Source organism: Trichechus manatus, unplaced genomic scaffold (genome assembly GCF_000243295.1).
Source record: "Trichechus manatus latirostris isolate Lorelei unplaced genomic scaffold, TriManLat1.0 scaffold00028, whole genome shotgun sequence".
Lineage (NCBI taxonomy): Eukaryota > Metazoa > Chordata > Mammalia > Sirenia > Trichechidae > Trichechus > Trichechus manatus.
Window position 1 is genome coordinate 19,078,132 of NW_004443964.1, and position 19,671 is coordinate 19,097,802.

Here is a 19,671-nt window from a genome sequence, read left to right on the forward strand (position 1 = left end):
TTATATCAAATAATCTTTATTTCAAAAATTCTCATATGTAAATGCACAATCAAGAGCTCTGCAGAAAGGCACAGTAAATACTACAGTGCTCACCATTAACTAGTAGATTTTCTGCTAGACTGTTACACTCCTTTTCAGTGAGCTGGATTCCCATGTTTTCTAGAACAGTATTGATTTTACTTCTTTTAACTTTCCCTCCTTAGGAAAAAACAAAGAGTGAAAAAATTATTAAAATAATATTAAAAATATATTAATGTTTTCTGTTATTCTACAAAAAGTTTTACTATTACAATGAAAAACTAAGGAGTAAGGGAAAATACAATCAATTTCTCAGTAATATTATTACTGCTTTTAAACATGAATACCAAACTTTAGTTTAACATTGTATTAAAGAAACTTTACTTTGCCTTTTGAACTTATATCCAGGAAACAGTTTATGAAGGGGTTTTGCAACGGAAGCTTAAGACAATTAATTAAATGTATAGTAGAGAAGGATTTTGAGAAATTCCCCAGTTGTTAGAAAACTAGAACTGGTTTCCCTTATAAATTACCCTCTATCTGGTTTATACATGCTGTGAAAATAATTCATGAATATAGATTATTTTTTGATTGTTTTAAAGTAGAAAGCTATTTCTATTAGCAAAGAAGAATATATATTCATCTTTATTAGACTATCTAGAATGCTATCAGAGAGGACTTTGGCTAAAAAATGTCCTGAAGTTGAAGCATGAGTTGGGGCTGGGAGTGCATGGAGAGGAAAATTTATTTTAAAAATACACCTTCTCCTCACTTATCGACTATCTCATTATCTGACATTTCGCATTTATGACAATAGTGAAAATCTACTATCTGACTATTCTGCACATTAACAACGTAAATCTGGCAGTAACGAACAGTAACGAATACCAAGATGTGAGGCGAGAGTAATGCTGGCTTTCATGGTTACGGTTATGTGTCAACTTTGGCTGGGCCATGATTCTCAGTGGTTTAGCAGTTGTGTAATGATATAATTTAGCAGTTATGTAATGATGTAATTTGGCAGTGATTTAATGATGTAGTCATCCTCCATTTTGTGATCTGATGTGGTCATCCTCCATTTTTGCATTACTCCAATGTCATATAACAATCTGGTCTTTGGAACCTAACCATTTTGATAAGTGAGGAAAAGTGTAGTAATACTGAAGGTCTAGAGATTAGAAAAGGTAGATAACATGTCCCAGTGGGATAGATGAGGAAAACAGAACTACAGAGAGACTGACAAATCAAACTTCTGGCTATCAGTGCCCCATTTTTAAGGTGACAGTCAATTAAGCTGATAAAAACACATAGGAATTTGTTATAAAATAGGCAGCACTGTGGACAACTTCCACATTAAATTATTTAAGAAATACCAGTTGCCACTCTTCCAAAAGGCCTAGGAATGCCAAGAGGCATTCTTCCTGTGACAGGAGACTCCTCTAGTAAGTGTCAAGTTGCAGGCCTCTCTTTCCCTCATTCTCCCCACTCCCTTCTTTTTTTCTGGACTAAGGACTAGGGAAAGAGGGAAAGGAAAAAAAAAAAAAAGTACCCTAATCAAAAGCTTGTGCCTTTGTCTATATTTGTTCTAAACTGGGCTTCAGTAAAAAATATGTTCTATCTGGACAACCAAATGAACCTTAATTAATGGATTTAATTCTATTTGAAATCAATGCTCAACCTTTCTGGCAATAAGCATGATGGAGTCCATTCAGAGGCACCTCAGAAGAAAGGTCTGGCAATCTACTTCTGAAAAATTAGCCTTTGAAAACCCTGTGGAGCAGAGTTCTACTCTGACACACACGGGGTCATCATGAGTTGATTCCAGCTTGATGACAGCTGCTTTTGTTGTTGTTGTTGTTGTCTTTGCTTGTTCAGTCAGTTCTCAGAATAGCTACCTATTACTCTACCTATCACTTTTTGTGGTATCTACCTAAATTTCAAATTATACTTTGGGGGTTTACATTTTGAAATGTATGAGATTGTGGGACCCCTAGTAAAAAAACAGGACATTTATAGTAAATTACATTTATTATGAAAGAAGCTAAATTTAAAAACTAATTGATAGGAAGGGTGCCTTGATTAAAAAAATCTGATGATACAAACTTACACCTAAATCTCAAATTGTTTGTTACTCACTTTTGAAAGACTTCACACCATCCAGCAATCTATTTTTATAGATCTCCCTGGCAGCTACAATGCAAAGAATACTTTATGTCACACAAAATATGATGTAGATATTCATAAAGATAGTATATATATTCTATAATTTCAGGAAGAATTCTTATTATTTACTGCATAACTATGTTCTTATCTTATCCTCTATTTAAAAAAATGGAGAGAAGAAATCAGAACTATTTCACTGTGACAAATTAAGTAATTTTTAACACCTCAGACAGTTGTTAATAGCTCCCCTATTGTGATTATTCTTTGTTTCTTTTTTAACTTACTCTATCCAATCCTTCTAAAGTGTTTCAACCCCATCACTTTACTTCATTTTCTTTCTTAGGATAGCTTTGTCATTGGCTAGAAGGTACGACATTAAAATAATTTCAACTCCTCATGGAATCCAGACTTTCTGAAGCCACTAAGGCTGGATGAACTCTCAAAACTATTGTCCTAAGATAATCTTTAAACCTTAAACCAAAAATATCCCCTGAAGTCTTTTTAAAACCAAACAATAGTTTAGCTTAACTAGTAAAGAATGTCTGCCTTGAGCATTGTGCTCTTTTAAGAACTATCTATATGAGATCAAATGGACAACAGCAACTAGAAAGATTAGATAGGAACCTTAGGGGGCAGTGAGTTTATGTTAATGGGGGAGGAATAACTCAGAAAAAGAGGGTGAGAATGGTTGCACAACTCAAAGAATGTAACCATTGTCCCTGAATTGTACATGTAGAGACTTGAATTGGTGTATGTTTTTGTTGTGTATATTCTCAACAAGAAAAACTAAATTATTAAAAACAAACAAAAAAACTGCCTAGCCCCTGTGGCTCCACCTATAGCTTAAAAGGAGCAAAAAGTTATCTATATAATGTAAAACACACCTTTTCTAATTGCTTTAGGTATTTTTAAAAAATGCTAAACAGTTTTTTAACTTCCCTTACAGTCTCATAAAATTAAGCTCTCATGAAGTCAACAGAGACTCACCATCAACTGGCAGCATTTGTAGTAGCTTCACTTGTTCTTTGTCTGTCAGCTCAATCCCGATGTTGCTCAAAATATCTGGTAAATACTGCACATCAACCTTTTCTCCTTTAAAAAAATGATAAGGCTGTCATTAAATAATTTTGTAGAATAATTATTTCAAGTAACAAACTAATAATATTTAAACAATTTTCTCCCTAATTTGAGAAAATTCAAAGGCTTACAAAGATATATCGTATTTTTATGCAAATAATGTGCACCTTCTATGTTTTTTGCCAACCATGCCCTTTCCTCACAAGATATTTTCATAAGTGTTGGCTACACTATTTTTTTTTTTTTTTTACATGTGGGTGTAAAAAAATTACCATTGTGCACTTACAAAAATACCTCGTTGGTGGGGGAAGGCATAGTTGGCAAACAAAAGTAGAAAGTGGGCGTTATTTGCATAAAAACACAGTACACATCGATACAGAGTCAAAGAGGGATCACATATCAAGTTTATCTATTTAAAAATCCTGAAAAATAGGATTCCCTAACCTGAGGACAAGTTGAAGTAGAAGAAAAGTAAATTTAACTTGAATAACTATCTAGTTAATTAGATTATCAGAATCAATTCATTTATACATCTTACCAGAGAGCACTATGTATTTAAAATTTTTTTCCTAAATTATATAATTGGCTCTTCATACTGACAATAAAAAAAAAACCTTATCTTATATGATCTATTCTGATTTGGGAGTTGATAAATGATGCTGAGGTGAATGATACTCTTAGTAAAAAACTCCAGAAAGACTGCAAGCTGGTTAACAATTATAGACATTTAATTACAATATATAAAGGCAAATTATAGGATATTAGAAGCAAGTGTTTTATTAAAAAATTTAAAAATAAGGCAAAGAAAACTTAAGAAAATGCTATTTTAAAATAGACTACTAAAAATATACTGCATACAGCCTGGGGTCTTGTTTTTATAGTAACTTTTCACTCACCTGTAAAAGCCTTTAATCCATCTAACAACTTTCTCATTGTAACTTTCCCATCTGCTGTAAAAAGAAATACAAATAATAAAAATGAATAGAATACAGAGCAGAGGTACAGCCAATATGCAGCCAGTATTTAACTCTGAGTGATACACAATAAAAACTTTTTTTGGTGATAAGCCACTGTGATTTGTGGGTTGTTTGTTACTGCAGGGAGGATCACTAGCCCTAGCTAACAAAGAAAATGGAATCACAAATGCACTGGTACCTTAACAACAACACCTATAATATGTGGCATTGTCTCTGGGGCTGGAATAATAACCATATAGTACAGATTACTGAAAATAAATGGATACCTTTATAAATATATATCCTGTAAATAATACATATCCTACACAAAGGTACAGGAATCAATGATACCAAATAGCATATAAGTTAAATGAGCAGGTTTTAGATAAGCACTTACACGAAATACTTTTTCTAGGTTAATATACCTTATTTTGTTCATTTGCGCTGGAGTTACTTTGTGTACTTCAGAGAGTCTCCAGCCCAGTAAGAGGCAGCTGAAGCCCAGGAACACAGCCCTTGGATCATGGAGCTTGGCCCAGAAGAAGAGAATACTGCAGCTTCATGGAGGAAACAGGTTGTGCATGCTGCCTGAACCCTTCATTGCCCTTGATCTGATAATAGTTGCTAGGGTCTGTTATGACTTCATGGCAAAGGGAATGTGTGCTAGACTCGTCATTCCTTCCTGTCTCTTTTCTGTCTTTTTATCTAACGGTATTTGACTGGATGAAGGGGATTAGTAGTACGGAAATGATCATTTTAACAGATGTTATTGTTAGGTTCCATCAAGTCAGTTCCGACTCATAGCAACTCCATGCACAACAGAGAGAAACACTGCTCAGTCTTGTGCCATCCTCACAATTGCTGTTATGCTTGAGCCCATTGTTGCCGCCACCGTGTCAATCCATCTTGTTGAGGGTCTTCCTCTTTTTCGCTCACTCTATACTTTACCAAGCATGAAGTCCTTCTCCAGGAACTGGTCCCTCCTGATAACATGTGCAAAGTATGTGAGATGAAGTTTCGCCATCCTCGCTTCTAATGAGCATTCTGGCTGTACTTCTTCCAAGAAGGATTTGTTCCTTCTTCAGGCAGTCCATGGTATATTCAATATTCTTTACCAACACCATAATTCAAGGGCATCCATTTCTCTTTGGTCTTCCTTATTCACTGCCCAGCTTTCACATGCATATGAGGCGACTGAAAACACCATGGCTTGGGTCAGGCACACCTTAGTCCTTAAAGTGACACCTTTGCTTTTGAACAGTTTAAAGAGGTCTTTTGCAGCAAACTTGCCCAATGCAATGTGTCATTTGATTTCCTGACTGCTGATTCCATCGCTGTTGATTATGGATCCAAGTAAAATGAAATCCTTTACAACTTCAGTATTTTCTCTCTTCATCATAATGTTGCTTATTGGTCCAGTTGTGAGGATTTTTGTTTTCTTTATGTTGAAGTATAACCCATACTGAAGGCTGTGTTCTCTGATCTTCATGAGTAAGTGCTTGAAGTCCTCTTCACTTTCAGCAAGGAAGGTTGAGTCATTTGCATATCACAGGTTGTTAATGAGTCTTCCTTCAATCCTGATGCTACATTCTTCTTCATATAATCCAGCTTCTTGGATTATTTGCTCAGTATAAAGACTGAATAAGTATGGTGAAAGGATACAACCCTGACACACACCTTTCCTGACTTTAAACCACACAGTGTTCCCTTGTTCTGTTCGAACCACTGCCTCTTGGTTTAAGTATAGGTTCCTCATGAGCACAATTAAGTGTTCTGGAATTCCCATTCTTCACAATGTTATCCATAATTTTGTTATGATCTACACAATTGAATGCCTTTGCATAGTCAATAAAACACAGGTAAGCATCTTTCTGGTATTCTCTGCTTTCAGCCAAAACCCATCTGACATCAGCAATGATATCCCTCGTTCCACACCCTCTTCTGAATCCAGCTTGATTTTCCGTCAGTTCCCTGTCGATGTACTGCTGCAACCACTTTTGAATGCTCTTCAGCAAAATTTTACTTGCACGTGATATTAATGACATTGTTTGAACATTTCCACATTCTGTTGGATCACCTTTCTTTGGAATGGGTACAAATATGAATCTCTTCCAGTCGGTTGATCAGGTAGCTGCTTTCCAAATTTCTTGGCACAGACGAGTGAGCACTTTCAGTGTTGCATCATTTGTTGAAACATCTCAGTTGGTATTCTGTCAATTCCTGGAGGCTTGTTTTTCACCAATGCTTTCAGTGCAGCTTGGACTTCTTCCTTCAGTACCATTGGTTCTTGACCATATGCTACCTCCTAAAATGGTTGAACTTCAACCAATTCTTTTTTGCTACAGTGACTGTGTATTCCTTCCATCTTCTCTTGATGCTTCCTGCATCATTGAGTATTTTCCAATAGAATCCTTCAATATTGCAACTTGAGGCTTGAGTTTTCTCTTCAGTTCTTTCATCTTGAGAAATGTCAAGCGTGTTCTTCCCTTTTGGTTTTCTATCTCCAGGTCTTTGCACATTTCATTAGAATACTTTATTTTGTCTTCTCGAGCTGCCCTTTGAAATCTTCTATTCAACTCTTTGACTTCATCATTTCTTCCCTTCGCTTTAGCTACTCAACGTTCAAGAACAAGTTTCAGAGTCTCTTCTGACATTCATTTTGGTCTCTTCTTTCTTTCCTGTCTTTTTAATGACCTCTTGCTTTCTTCGTGTATGATGTCCTTGATGTCATTCCACAACTTGTCTGGTCTTCAGTCATTAGTGTTCAATACGTCAAATCTATTCTTGAGATGGAAATTCAGGTGGGATATACTCAAGGTCGTACTTTGGCTCTCGTGGACTTGTTCTAATTTTCTTCAGTTTCAACTTGAACTTACATATGAGAAATTGATGGTCTTTTCCACAGTTGGCCCCTAGCCTTGTTCTGACTGATATTGAGCTTTTCCACAGTCTCTTTCCACAGATGTAGTCAATCTGATTCCTGTGTTTTCCATCTGGTAAGGTCCATGTGTATAGTTGCCATTTATGCTGTTGAAAAACGGTATTTGCAATGAAAAAGTCGCTGGTCTTGCAAAATTCTATCATGCGATCTCTGGCATTGTTTCTATCACCAAGGCTGTATTTTCCAACTACCAATCCTTCTTCTTTGTTTCCAACTTCAGCATTCCAATCGTCAGTAATTATCAATCTTGACTGCATGTTTGATCAATTTCAGACTGCAAGAATTGGTAAAAATCTTCAATTTCTTCATCTTTGGCCTTAGTAGTTGGTGCATAAATTTGAATAATAGTCATACTAACTGGTCTTCCTTGTAGGCATATGGATATTATCCTATCACTGACAGCGTTGTACTTCAGGATAGATCTTGAAATGTTCTTTTTGGCGATGAACACAATGCCATTCTTCTTCAATTGTCATTCCTGGCATAGTAGACCATATGATTGCCTAATTCAAAATGGTGAACACCAGTCCATTTCAGCTCACTAATGCCTAGGATATTGATGTTTATGCATTCCATGTAATTTTTGACGATTTCTAGTTTTCTTAGATTCATACTTTGTACATTCCACCTTCCTATTATTAATCGATGTTTGCAGCTGTTTCTTCTCATTTTGAGTCGTGCCACATGAGCAAATGAAAGTCCAGAAAGCTTGACAACATCCACATCATTAAGGTTGACTCTACTTCGAGGAGGCAGCTCTTCCGCAGTGGTCTTTTGAGTGCCTTCCAACCTAAGGGGCTCATCTTCCGGCACTATATCAGACAATGTTCCACTGCTATTCCTAAGGTTTTCACTGACTTTTTTCAGAAGTAGACCGCCAGGTCCTTCTTCCTAGTCTGTCTTAGTCTGGAAGCTCAGCTGAAACCTGTCCACCATGACTGCTGGTATTTGAATACTGGTGGCATAGCTTCCAGCATCACAGCAACATCCAAGCTCCTACACTATGACAAACTGACAGACACATGGGGGTTTTAGCAGATAGTTGGTGGCATTTAAAACATTCCCCAACTTTAGCATTCTCTCTTCTCATTGTCATTTTATATATTTTTTCCCCTCTAATTTTATTCCATTGTAATTTTGCTCTCTTCTGTCCTCTAACTTGTTTTTTCCCCAACTCTTCCACGTCTGGTAGTGGTCCTTCCTGAACAAACTCTCATCCCTGCTTAGGATTCAAGTGAAGTAAATTACATCATGAACTAATGAAAATCATAAAAGACAACATTAGTCCTTAATTGCTTTGTGGATTCTTTTATACATTTTTGTACTTGCCTACCTATGCCAAATAAACGTTTTAATGGATTGATTAATTAATACTTGTGTAAAATCCCAGGTTTTACTGAGTAGTTTAAAAATATCTTAAACGCTCACCATCAATGGGCAGGTTCCCTTTCAGATCATTAATTTCTTCTTCTGTGAGTTTCAGTCCCTGGTTTCTCAAAATTAGGTCCAGGTTATTGACATCAACAGTCCCTCCTTGGGAAAACAAGAGGAATATGAGCAAAATCTCACAGATTCAAAGCTCTTAATTTCTGTATACTATGGTTATCATTTTCAGCATGAAGACCAAGGCTCCAGAGTACAAAGAGGCAATTAATGGAGTTAAAAACAGAACCTCTTTCCCTAGTTGGATCTTGGTGACAGGCTTACACAGCATACGTTTTTAAAGGGGTCCAGTCACTGTTTAACAATTTACGGCAAGGGGAAAAATAACATTTCTCACCAATAAGTGGGCTCATTTTTGTTTATCAGATTAGTTGTCTCTGCTCCTAACTAAATTTCTGGAATAATTTTCCTTTAATTTCACTGTTCAGACATTGATTCCATTTTCTTTTTCTGCCAAATCTGAGAATTTTTTTAAAAAATTCAATAGGAAGATAGTTTGCTAACAGAACTATATAGGGAGGTAGAAATGGTATCAATATTTAAATAGGTTGGCAAGATTCACAATTTAATGTTTAGGAAACAGTACATGTGTCTCTCAGATTCATCAGGCTTTTCATTATACTTTTAACTTACCATTCAGAGGCTTCAAATCACCCAGTAATCTACTCTTGTAGACTTTTCCATTAGCTACAAGAAACATAAATCAGGTCACACACAAGTGATATGGAGATTCACCAGTGCAGCAAAAGTCATAATTTAAGGTAAAAAGGATATTTAATTTTCTCCAGAAAATTTCCAACTCACTTTCAAATTAAAAAAAAAAAATGATGTGACCATTCAATGTAGTCCCCCTATTCAATTGTTGGTACATAAGAATGTTATTGCTGGCAATCTACAATATGTTCACACACATCAGTTTTTACATTTCTTTTGTCGAATATTAACTAAAAATTAATGACTGCTTATGCCTCAGTCAAAACCTTTCTGTGAACAAATAAATCAAAATAGTTGTTATTGACAAATAGAAACCCGGACGAAAAAATACGGAATTTTCCAAAGTGTTCTAACCACGAAAGCTTTCCAAAAAGAACACCTTGACGGTTAAAAATGTTTGTGATTCACTATTCCAGACTCAACCAATTTTCATCAGACAAGTATAACTATGGAACCAATGAGAAGAAGACTCCCTGTTTGTAAAACTATCCTTTCAATTACAGACATACCTAAAACTCAATCATTTTACTTCCTTACTGGATATCCTCACACTGCCTTTAAAAACTCTGAGCCTTTGTCAGTTTGGGCTTGGATGCTTTCTGTTTGCAAATAGCTTCTTGCTCAAAAAACCCCGTTAACTCTAATTGACTCATTAATCAAAAATTTCCTTTTGACAATTTTCAGTTCTCTAATTTCCTTTTTCTGTTCTTTTACACAATTCCCAGTTTAACCCTTACAACTCCCTCTCAGTGGAATCAAGGGTGACAAAAGATATTTCTTAACCTTGAGGCAGGATTTGCGAATAAAGCAGCTGAATCCCAAAATTAAAAACATATAATTGATAAATATTTTAAGGTGAAACTAAATCATTCGTTTTCTTTAAAAATGGTTTATGACTATGTAAAAAATAAATAATCCTATGTAAGTTTACATAAATGTATAAACTGGATAATATCATACATGGATGTGCTTTTTAAGTTTAATTTTTTCTTCATTTTTAAATTTCTCTTGAATCTCTTGTTCCTTTCTTCTCCCTTCTATTTCAGTCCCTAGGTAACTAATGTTAACAAACTAGAATGTATCTTTATATTAGGTATGTGTATGCATGTCAGTGAGTGAGTGTGTGTGTATGTATGATTATTTGGGCTTGGGATTATTAATTCCAAATGATTTTAAGAGTATTTTTTATGCCACCAAATTGGAATATTATAGAAATTCTCACAAACATAGCAAGAAATGTATGCTTCTAACAAGACCATATTGATATCTTAAATACTTACAATTAACTGGTAGATTTTTTACTAGTTTCACAAGTTCCTTATCTGTGAATGTTATCCCCATTTTTCCAAGAACATTTTCGACATCACTGACATCAACTTCTCCTCCTTCAATATAATTGAAATGGTGACAGATTGGTATATTGAGAAAGGTCTAATATCTCTAAAACCAAAAAAAAAAAATCCAAACCCACTGCCGTCGAGTCAGTTCTGACTCATAGAGACCCTACAGGACAGAGTAGAACTGCCCCATAGGGTTTCCACAGAGCAGCTGGTGGATTTGAACTGCCGACCTTTTGCTTAGCAGATGAACGCTTAACCACTGTGCCACCAGGGCTCCAATATCTCTAAAGACGTGAAAAATTATTGATGCCTACTATTCAGTTTCAGATACAACATTTGCATGAGCTTCTAGAAAAGTACACTGAGACCTCTTCAACATTATCAATGACTGTCATAGAAATAGAAATTTTTTCTTTACTCTTATTACAATGATAGACATAACAATGTAGTTTACATGATGTAAATTAGGATGTTGTAAGTAATGATCCAAATGTTTTCTCAGGATACTGTCTCTCCCTTAGTCTCTTAATAATAATAGAATATCTTTATGAAAGTTTTGCTGCATCATTTGTTTTGCTAATTTAAATTTTGACTTAGAAAATCAGGAATAGTGACTGTTATTGGCAAATGTTCCAGAAACTAAAGAATTTACTGTCAGAAGACTGCATTGAAATTTTAGTGCTAAAATGCAGATCCTGTAAATTACAATTTACATGTACATATTCATCAATAGAAAGGAAAATGGGCAGAATAAAAAAGGCAATGAAAGAATGATGGGACTATATAACAATATAATTCTGTATAAAAACATTAGACTTATAGTGACTTCTAAATAACCTGTAATAGTTTCCACTGCTTCCATCAACATATGGAGATCAACGTTCTCATTAGCTGCAAGAAAAATCATAATTAGGATATGGACACCATTTTAAAAAGATAAAGGAGATAAATTAGAAAATATATTCCACTCATATTTATTTGAACCAATCCAAAATTTATATGCAATGGATGAGAAGAAGTCATTCTACGATAGCTAGAAAGTTGGCTCAAGAAAACTAAGCCTTAGGTTTGTAGAAATGTTAGAATGGGCTAATAGTGTTGGTTTGAGCCTCTGTCAGTCCTTACTTGTTATACAAATACGAAGTCTTCCCAGGGCTTACGTTGAAAGAGACTCCAGTTTTTATCTTCTATCTTTTCCTAATTCGTTTGTTGTTGATGATATTTTAACTACTTACATAGAATGGCTGGTGACATGCATAGATGTTTTCAATCTTTTGTTACCAATATATCTATAAAGTTTGGGTAAATATTTCTACCTTTCTATCTTTTGGAAAAAGAAGTCATTACTTAAAGCTAGAGAGTTGTGAAAACGTGGGAACTGTTCCAATATCAGGAAGGATTGATCAACCCCATAGGGCCAGCTACAGAATTTACAGGGCCTACCGCAAAATGGGGCCCTGGTAGTGCAATGGTTAAGAACTTGGCTGTTAACCAAAAGGTCAGCAGTTCTAATCCACCAGATGCTCCTTGGAAACCCTATGTGGCAGTTCTACTCTGTCCTTTAGGGTTGCTATGAGTTGGAATTGACTTGACAGCAGTGGGTAAGCCAAGAATAAAAACCCAAGACCCCTTGTTCAAAAAGCAGGGAAAAAGTTTTCCTCTTCTTTCAAAGTCTCTCTTGCCTTGTCAATGTCCGTGTAATGTTTTTTGTTTGTTTGTTTAATCTGCTATTTAGTTTGTGATCTCTTGGGATGGACTACTAGTGAGGTGAGTGCAGACTCTCACAGGAGTCTGCTGGCCCCATCCCACAACTCAGTGTGCACGGGGCCCACCAGCCACAGGGTTGCCATTCCTGCCTGCTGCTAGATTGACACACCTGGAAGTTGAGTGAGGCATCTCCTTTTCATATGTGCCCGTTGCCTCAACTCATGGCAAATTAGTGATTCCCAAGAGAATTGCAGCCTTTATGCAGAGTTTTATACCTCTGGATACCTAGATGGGGGTGAACAAAAGGCTTGACCCTACTGAAGGCCTTGTGGCAATGTCAGTCCAGAGTGGAAAAGCGGCTGCCATAGCCTGCCATAAGATGCTGTCAGGTTCACGTGCACAGTTTCAGCCCTCCCTATACCTGTGCCCAGATCCCCACTGAGGGAGGAGGGCAGCAGCAGTTGCTAGGCAGGGGATGTGAAATGAAGGTCTATGGGCCCAGGGAGCACAAAGAGATTGAAGGAGAATGCTTCCTGGGCAGGTGACAGGAGGCACGAACACACCTGAGCTGATGCTCCAAGCCCTCAGTGCATGCTCTATTTTCTCACCTTACTTCGATTACAAAACACTAACTCAAAGATTCTACTACAAATAATTTCAAGTGGCAACCATAGCGCATTAAGCCCCAACCCTGGGGCTCTCCTGAGCATCGGGCTCTGTGGAACTATACTCATTACACATTGTGAGCTGGCCCTAAACTCCACAGTCATATCTAAAAACAAGGTAGAAAGAAGGTCCACAATACAATGCAAACTAATCAATTAGTCAAAGGCTCAGGAGGAGAGCTAATTGCACTAACTGTAACCCCTGTTCCTTAGGAATTCATAAAATTAAAAATGAAAAACAAAATTGTCACAATCAAGTAAACAGAAGTAAAAATCCATTGCCATTGAGTCGATTCTGACTCATAGCAACCCTACAGGACAGAGTAAAACTGCCCCATATGATTTCCAAGCAGCCGCTGGTAGATTCAAGCTGCTGATCTTTTTGGTTAGCAGCTGAGTTCTTAACCACTACGCCACCAGGGCTCTAAACAGGAAGTAAATAATAATAAAGTACAGGCATGCCTTGTTTTATTGTGCTTCACTTTACTGCACTTTGCAGATATTGCGTTTTTTACAAATGGAAGGTTTGTGGTAACCCTGTCGAGCAAGTCTATCGGTGCCATTTTTCCAACAGTATGTGCTCACTTCTTGTCTCTGTGTCACATTTTGGTAATTATCACAATATTTCAAACTTTTTCATTATTATTATAACTGTTATGGTGATCTGTGATCAGTGATCTTTGATGTTACTATTGTAATTGTCTTGGGAGCCATGAATCATGCCCATATAAGTTGGCAAAATTAATCTTAATTGATAAATATTGTGTGTGTTCTGATTGTTCCACCAACCAGCCATTCCCCCATCTTTCTCCCTCTGCTCGGGCCTCCCTACTCCCTGAGACATGACAATATAGAAATCAGGCCAATTAATAACCCTACAATGGCCTCTAAGTGTTTAAGTGAAAGGAAGAGTTGCACACCTCTCTCACTTTAAATTAAAAATTAGAAATGATTAAGCTTAGTGATGAAGGCATGTTGAAAGCTGAGATAGGCCGAAAGCTAGGCCTCTTGAGCCAAACAGTTAGCCAAGTTGTGAATGCAAAGAAAAAGTTCTTGAAGAAAATTAAAAGTGCTACTCTAGCAAACAAACGAATGATAAGAAAGCGAAACAGCCTTATTGGTGATATGGAGAAAGTTTTAGTGGTCTGGAGAGAAGATCAAACCAGCCACAACATTCCCTTAAGCCAAAGCCTAATCCAAAGCAAGGCCCTAACTCTCTTCAATTCTCTGAAGGCTGAGAGAGGTGAGGAAGCTGCAGAAGAAAAGTTTGAAGCCAGCAGAGATTGGTTCATGAGGTTTAAGGAAAGAAGCCGTCTCCACAACATAAAAGTGCAAAGCGAAGCAGCAAGCTGATGTGCAAGCTGCAGTAACTTATCCAGAAGATCTAGCTAAGATAACTGATGAAGGTGGCTACACTAAACAACAATTTTCAATGTAGATGAAACAGCCTTATATTGGAAGAAGATGCCACCTAGGACCTTCACAGCTAGAGAGGAGAAGTCAATGCCTGGCTTCAAAGCTTCAAAGGACAGTCTGACTCTCTTGCTAGGGGCTAATGCAGCTGGTGACTTTAAGTTGAAGCCAATGCTTATTTACCATTCAGAAAATCCTAAGGCCATTAAGAATTATGCTAAATCTACTCTGCCTTTCCTCTATAAATGGAACAACAAAGCCTGGATGACAGCACATCTGTTTACGACATGGTTTACTGAATATTTTAAGCCCATTGTTGATACCTACCCCTCAGAAAAAAAAAATTCCTTTCAAAATATTACTGCTTATTGATGATGCACCTGGTCACCCGTGAGCTCTGGCAGAGATGTACAACGAGATTAACGTCGTTTTCATGCCTGCTAACACAACATCCATTCTGCAGTCTATGAGCCAAGGAGTAATTTCAACTTTAAAGTCTTATTATTTAAGAAATACATTTTGTAAGGCCATAGTTGCCATAGATAGTGATTCCTCTGATAGATCTGGGTAAAATAAATTGAAAACCTTCTGGAACGGATTCACCATTCTAGATGCCATTAAGAACATTCGTGATTCATGGGAAGAAGTCAAAATGTCAACATTAACAGGAGTTTGGAAGAAGTTGATTCCAACACTCATGGATGACTCTGAGAGGCTCAAGACTTCAGTGGAGGAAGTAACTACAGATGTGGTGGAAATAGCAAGAGAACTAGAACTAGAAGTGGAGCCTGAAGATGTGACTGAATTGCTGCAATTCATGATAAAACTTTAACAGATGAGTTGCTTCTTATGAATGAGCAAAGAAAGCGGTTTCTTGAGATGGAATCTACTCCTGGTGAAGATGCTGTGAACACTGCTGAAATGACAATAAAGGATTTAGAATATTAACATAAACTTAGTAGATAAAGCAGCAGCAGGGTTTGAGAGGATTGTCTCCAATTTTGAAAGAAGTTCTACTGTGGGTAAAATGCTATCAAACAGCACTACATGCTACAGAGAAATCTTTTGTGAAAGGAAGAGTGAATTGATGCGGCAAACTTCATTGTTGTCTTATTTTAAGAAACTGCCACAGCCACCCCAACCTTCAGCAACCACCACCCTGATCAGTCAGCAGCCATCAACATCGAGGCAAGACCTTCCATCTGCACAAAGATTATGACTCAGTTAAGGCCCAGATGATGGTTAGCATTTTTTAGCAATAAAGTATTTTTTAATTAAGGTATGTACATTTTTTTTAGATATAATGCTATTGCACACTCAATAGACTACAGTACAGTATAAACATAACTTTCATATGCACTGGGAAACCAAAATAATTCGTATGACCATCGCTTTATTACGATATTCGCTTTATTGCAGTGGTCTGGAACTGAACCTACAATATCTCCAAGGTATGCCTCTAAATAGAACAGACATCCAGTGACTAGGGCTGATGGACATGAGGCTGAATTAAATGGTATCAGAGAAGTTGAGATTGTGAAAGGTGAGAAAAGAAACCTAAGATTAAATCTGCATTCTGTATATGAGCCAGTTTCCCCAATGACAAATTAAGACTTGTGTAGGTTGCAGCTGGTTACAGACGTGCCTCTAAGAATTAAGGCTTCTCAACTGGGAATAAAGCAATTTCCTGCAATGCAGTTTTTGGCTTGCTCCATAGGAATATAGTTACCTGAATAAAGATTACTGGGAAATAGTCCTAGCTGACTTCATTTAGTTGGATTTGGTTTGATTTAGTTCTAGGCTTTGTAGAAGTGTGCTTCTTAGCTTGAAAGCAGAGAGTGAGCACATATTATAGGCAATTGTTAGTAAATTTGTACACTGACAAATCAGATATGGTTCCTGCTGAAATGCAGCTCTCAGTTTTTCAACAGGAGAGTGATATAAAGGCTCCTATTTGTAATACAGATCCTGCTACCACTCAGAATGCCATTCATATTCAAAATGGGGGATCGGACATTTCAGCGTGATTGCAGAGCAGTGAGAAATAAGGAGTAATAAGAGATAGGCTAGATTCCAAGGACCAGATCCAGGAGATCCTTCTACATGCCATGCTTGGACTAAAGAGCTTGGATTTTTTGGGTAGACAATGGCAAGCCACTGAAGGGATTTAAGTAAGGAAATGATACACTGTATTTTTACGCAAATAGCTTGCACGGTCTACATTTGTTTGCCAGTTGTGCCCACCCCCCAGCCACCGACGCATTTTCATAAACGCAGCTATGCCAATTCTTTTTTACATGTTGCTATGAAAAAAATTAGCATAGTGTGCTTACAAAAATACCTTGCGTGCGGGGGATGGGGGAGAGCATGGCTGGCAACAAACGTAGAAGGTGCTCATTATTTGCGTAAAAATATGGTAGCTGTATTTACATTTTAGATAGAGGTTTCTGATAGCTCTAGAAAAGATGGCTTTAAAAGGAGATAACATGTAGTTAGAGAATTGATTTGGTAATTAATAGGATATAGACAGAAAGGGAAAGTGAGAAGTGAAGGACGATAATAACATTCTTGATTGTGTGACTGGAAAATAATGATGACACCTACTCAGAGGGAAACCATATTATGGCAGGAAATTATGCAATCAGTTTTAAACATAGTGAATGTAAGAATGTATAATAGGAGTTTTGGATACATTAACCTTATAATCAGGAAAGAACCCTAACCTATAGATCTGAAGTTTTCAGCATAGAGATAATAACTGAAAACATGAGACTGGATAACATTTCCCTGGGAAGTGTGTAAAAATGAAATGAGTAATGGACATTTCAGAGTTACACTGGTGAGGAATAACTATTTAGTGAGGACACCGCCAATATGGAGCCTCCTTCACTGTTTACTCCAGTTCCCAAAACTTTTATTCTGCTCTGTGTCCATTTCATAATTTGAAAGTGATGCCTATTTTCTTAGCAATGCTAAGAACACAGAGGGGAAGAAGTAAGTGACTATGAATTTCTGAAACAAAGAGTCATGCTCTATTCTTACAATAGAACTATCATTTCACTTTGGCAAAGTCCACCAATACTCCTATTTTTCTCCCAAAATGTAGAATTGTAGATGGAAGTGGTTGCCCAGTCAGAATACATTTCCCAGCCTCCTCTACCCCTTGCATTTAGGTGTAGCCATGTGACTAGTTCTCCAAAAAAGGAATGGTTGTGAAAATGATGTGTGTCACATTACCTTCCTACTTTATGCTCTCTTCTCTATGCCATCAGTTGGATACAAGCAATGAAAACCCTAGAGGGACCTCCAACATGGAAAAACCTGGGTCCCTGTATCACTTAATGAAGAAGAACCACTGCCCACCAACAAAACATACCCTCTCTCACCTTGAACTTTTATGGGAAAGAGAAATAAACTTCTATTTTATTTAATCATTATATATTTGGGGGGTTATTTTTTAAATAGAAGTTTGGATTATCCTAAATAATGCATGCTCTGTTTAAACAAAATATCACAAGTTACTAATTGGTATTTTCTGAAACAAGTCCACCAGTACAAATTCCTTTCTAAAACACATTGTTATCTACAATGCTCACCATTAAGTGGAAGATTTTTTGTCAGACTTTCACGTTCCTTTTCTGTGAGTTCAACCCCCAGGTTTTCCAGAACACAGTCTAGGTTATTGCCTTTAACCATTCCTCCTTAGGAAAGAAACAGGAAAGAATCATGAGAAAAGAAATTATTTCAAAATATTAATACATTCATGCATAAATATTATCTTATATACATTTTAGGATGATAGAAAATAAAGATAAATGTATCACTTATTTGTATTAGCAAATAAGCATATCAGGAAGGTTAGCTCAGCAAATCACCTTAAAAGATGTCCAGAACAATTTAGATAAAAATGTTTTAAAATTGAAGCATTACTTAGAGGGTTGTGATTGTGTGTTTAAGATTATTATCTGCAGTATTAGTAATAATCACCTGTGAAAACAGAGGGCCAAACATACAGAAGAGGGAGATGGTGTTCTCATGGGGCATATATGGGACAGATGGGAAGAATACTATGCAAGTCTGTCCCAAAAACAAAGTCAACGGAAGAGCTGAGAATGACAGTTTAAGCTTAATACTAACAATGTTCCACTTTATTGCTACATCTAAGAAAGTGGATTAAAGATTATAGCAAATGGCTCTAATAGGAAAGAGTATTATGAACAACAAGTGTTGTTGACCGCCATTATTTCAAAGACCTGGAATATCAGGAGGCACTCTGCCACCTGCAGGCGACTCCTTTCACCAAATATTAAGCAGCAAAGCCTGTAATCTTTCCTCTTCCCTCTCTACTTACTTCTATTGTTCAAAGGGCTGATAGGAGAAAGAAGTAGAAAAACAGCTTAGTCACAGCCCATTTCCACCCTACGTTAAAAAAAATTAATTGGCCTTCAGAAAAGAACATAGAGAAAACAAAGAATCTTGACTCATGGAATAAAATTATATCCTCTGTATAATAAGCTGCTTTTGGGAAAATTCCTAGAAAAACTGGTTAATAGTCTCTACATTATTTGCTGTATGTAATAAAATTTCAAATTATCCTTTGGAGATGCCTTTTAGAAATATTCAAGAGAGTACTGACTCCTTGTAAAGATATAGGTGATTATATTAAAGGATCATGTAATGAATGCAATGAAATTAGGAATCTAAATATAGGAACATAGACACACAAAAAAATCTAGTGATATAAATGCATATGTTGACGATTGTTAGCAGACTTTTATGCTAATCAGGCTTGTTACATACCTTTGATAGACTTCACACCATTCAACAATCTGTTCTGATACACCTTTCCTGTATCTATGACAAAAAGCACAATTTATATCAGAAGGAAAAGAATGTAGACAGTCACAAAGTTTTTGAGCAACTGAGTAATTCCAGATATACGCTTTCTTATGCTTTCCCTAGGAAATCTGTCCAGCCTTCCCATCAAATAAACACCATTTTAAGAAAAGGAAAATTTTCTTAGTGACAAAAATCTCTGCAGGATTTGGTAACTGAGAAAACTGCAAGAGAGATTCTACTATTCAGAGACAACCACTATTTCTTTGCACCCCTTCTCCTTCTATTATACAGAGACAATCACTACCCTTTTGTGTCCCTTGTCTGTCTGACTTCTCCCTTGCCTTCCTTTTACTGCTCTCTCTCTCCTCTCAGTTTCCTACCTTTCCCTTCATATC

The 19,671-nt window shown here is 36.7% G+C and overlaps 1 protein-coding gene across 1 annotated transcript in view; it reads right to left on the minus strand.

Annotated features, from left to right (window-relative positions):
* LOC101342993 (uncharacterized) overlaps window positions 1–19,671 on the minus strand; it is a 512,538-nt gene that overhangs the window by 217,392 nt on the left and 275,475 nt on the right. Inside the window, exons 69-78 of the mRNA XM_023729385.1 lie at window positions 19,238–19,291; window positions 18,034–18,138; window positions 11,490–11,543; window positions 10,593–10,697; window positions 9,232–9,285; window positions 8,584–8,688; window positions 4,155–4,208; window positions 3,169–3,273; window positions 2,155–2,208; window positions 94–198 (exon numbers count right to left, since the gene is read on the minus strand). Of these exons, the coding sequence (XP_023585153.1) occupies window positions 94–198; window positions 2,155–2,208; window positions 3,169–3,273; window positions 4,155–4,208; window positions 8,584–8,688; window positions 9,232–9,285; window positions 10,593–10,697; window positions 11,490–11,543; window positions 18,034–18,138; window positions 19,238–19,291 (795 nt within the window). The remainder of the gene's footprint in view (window positions 1–93; window positions 199–2,154; window positions 2,209–3,168; window positions 3,274–4,154; window positions 4,209–8,583; window positions 8,689–9,231; window positions 9,286–10,592; window positions 10,698–11,489; window positions 11,544–18,033; window positions 18,139–19,237; window positions 19,292–19,671) is intronic.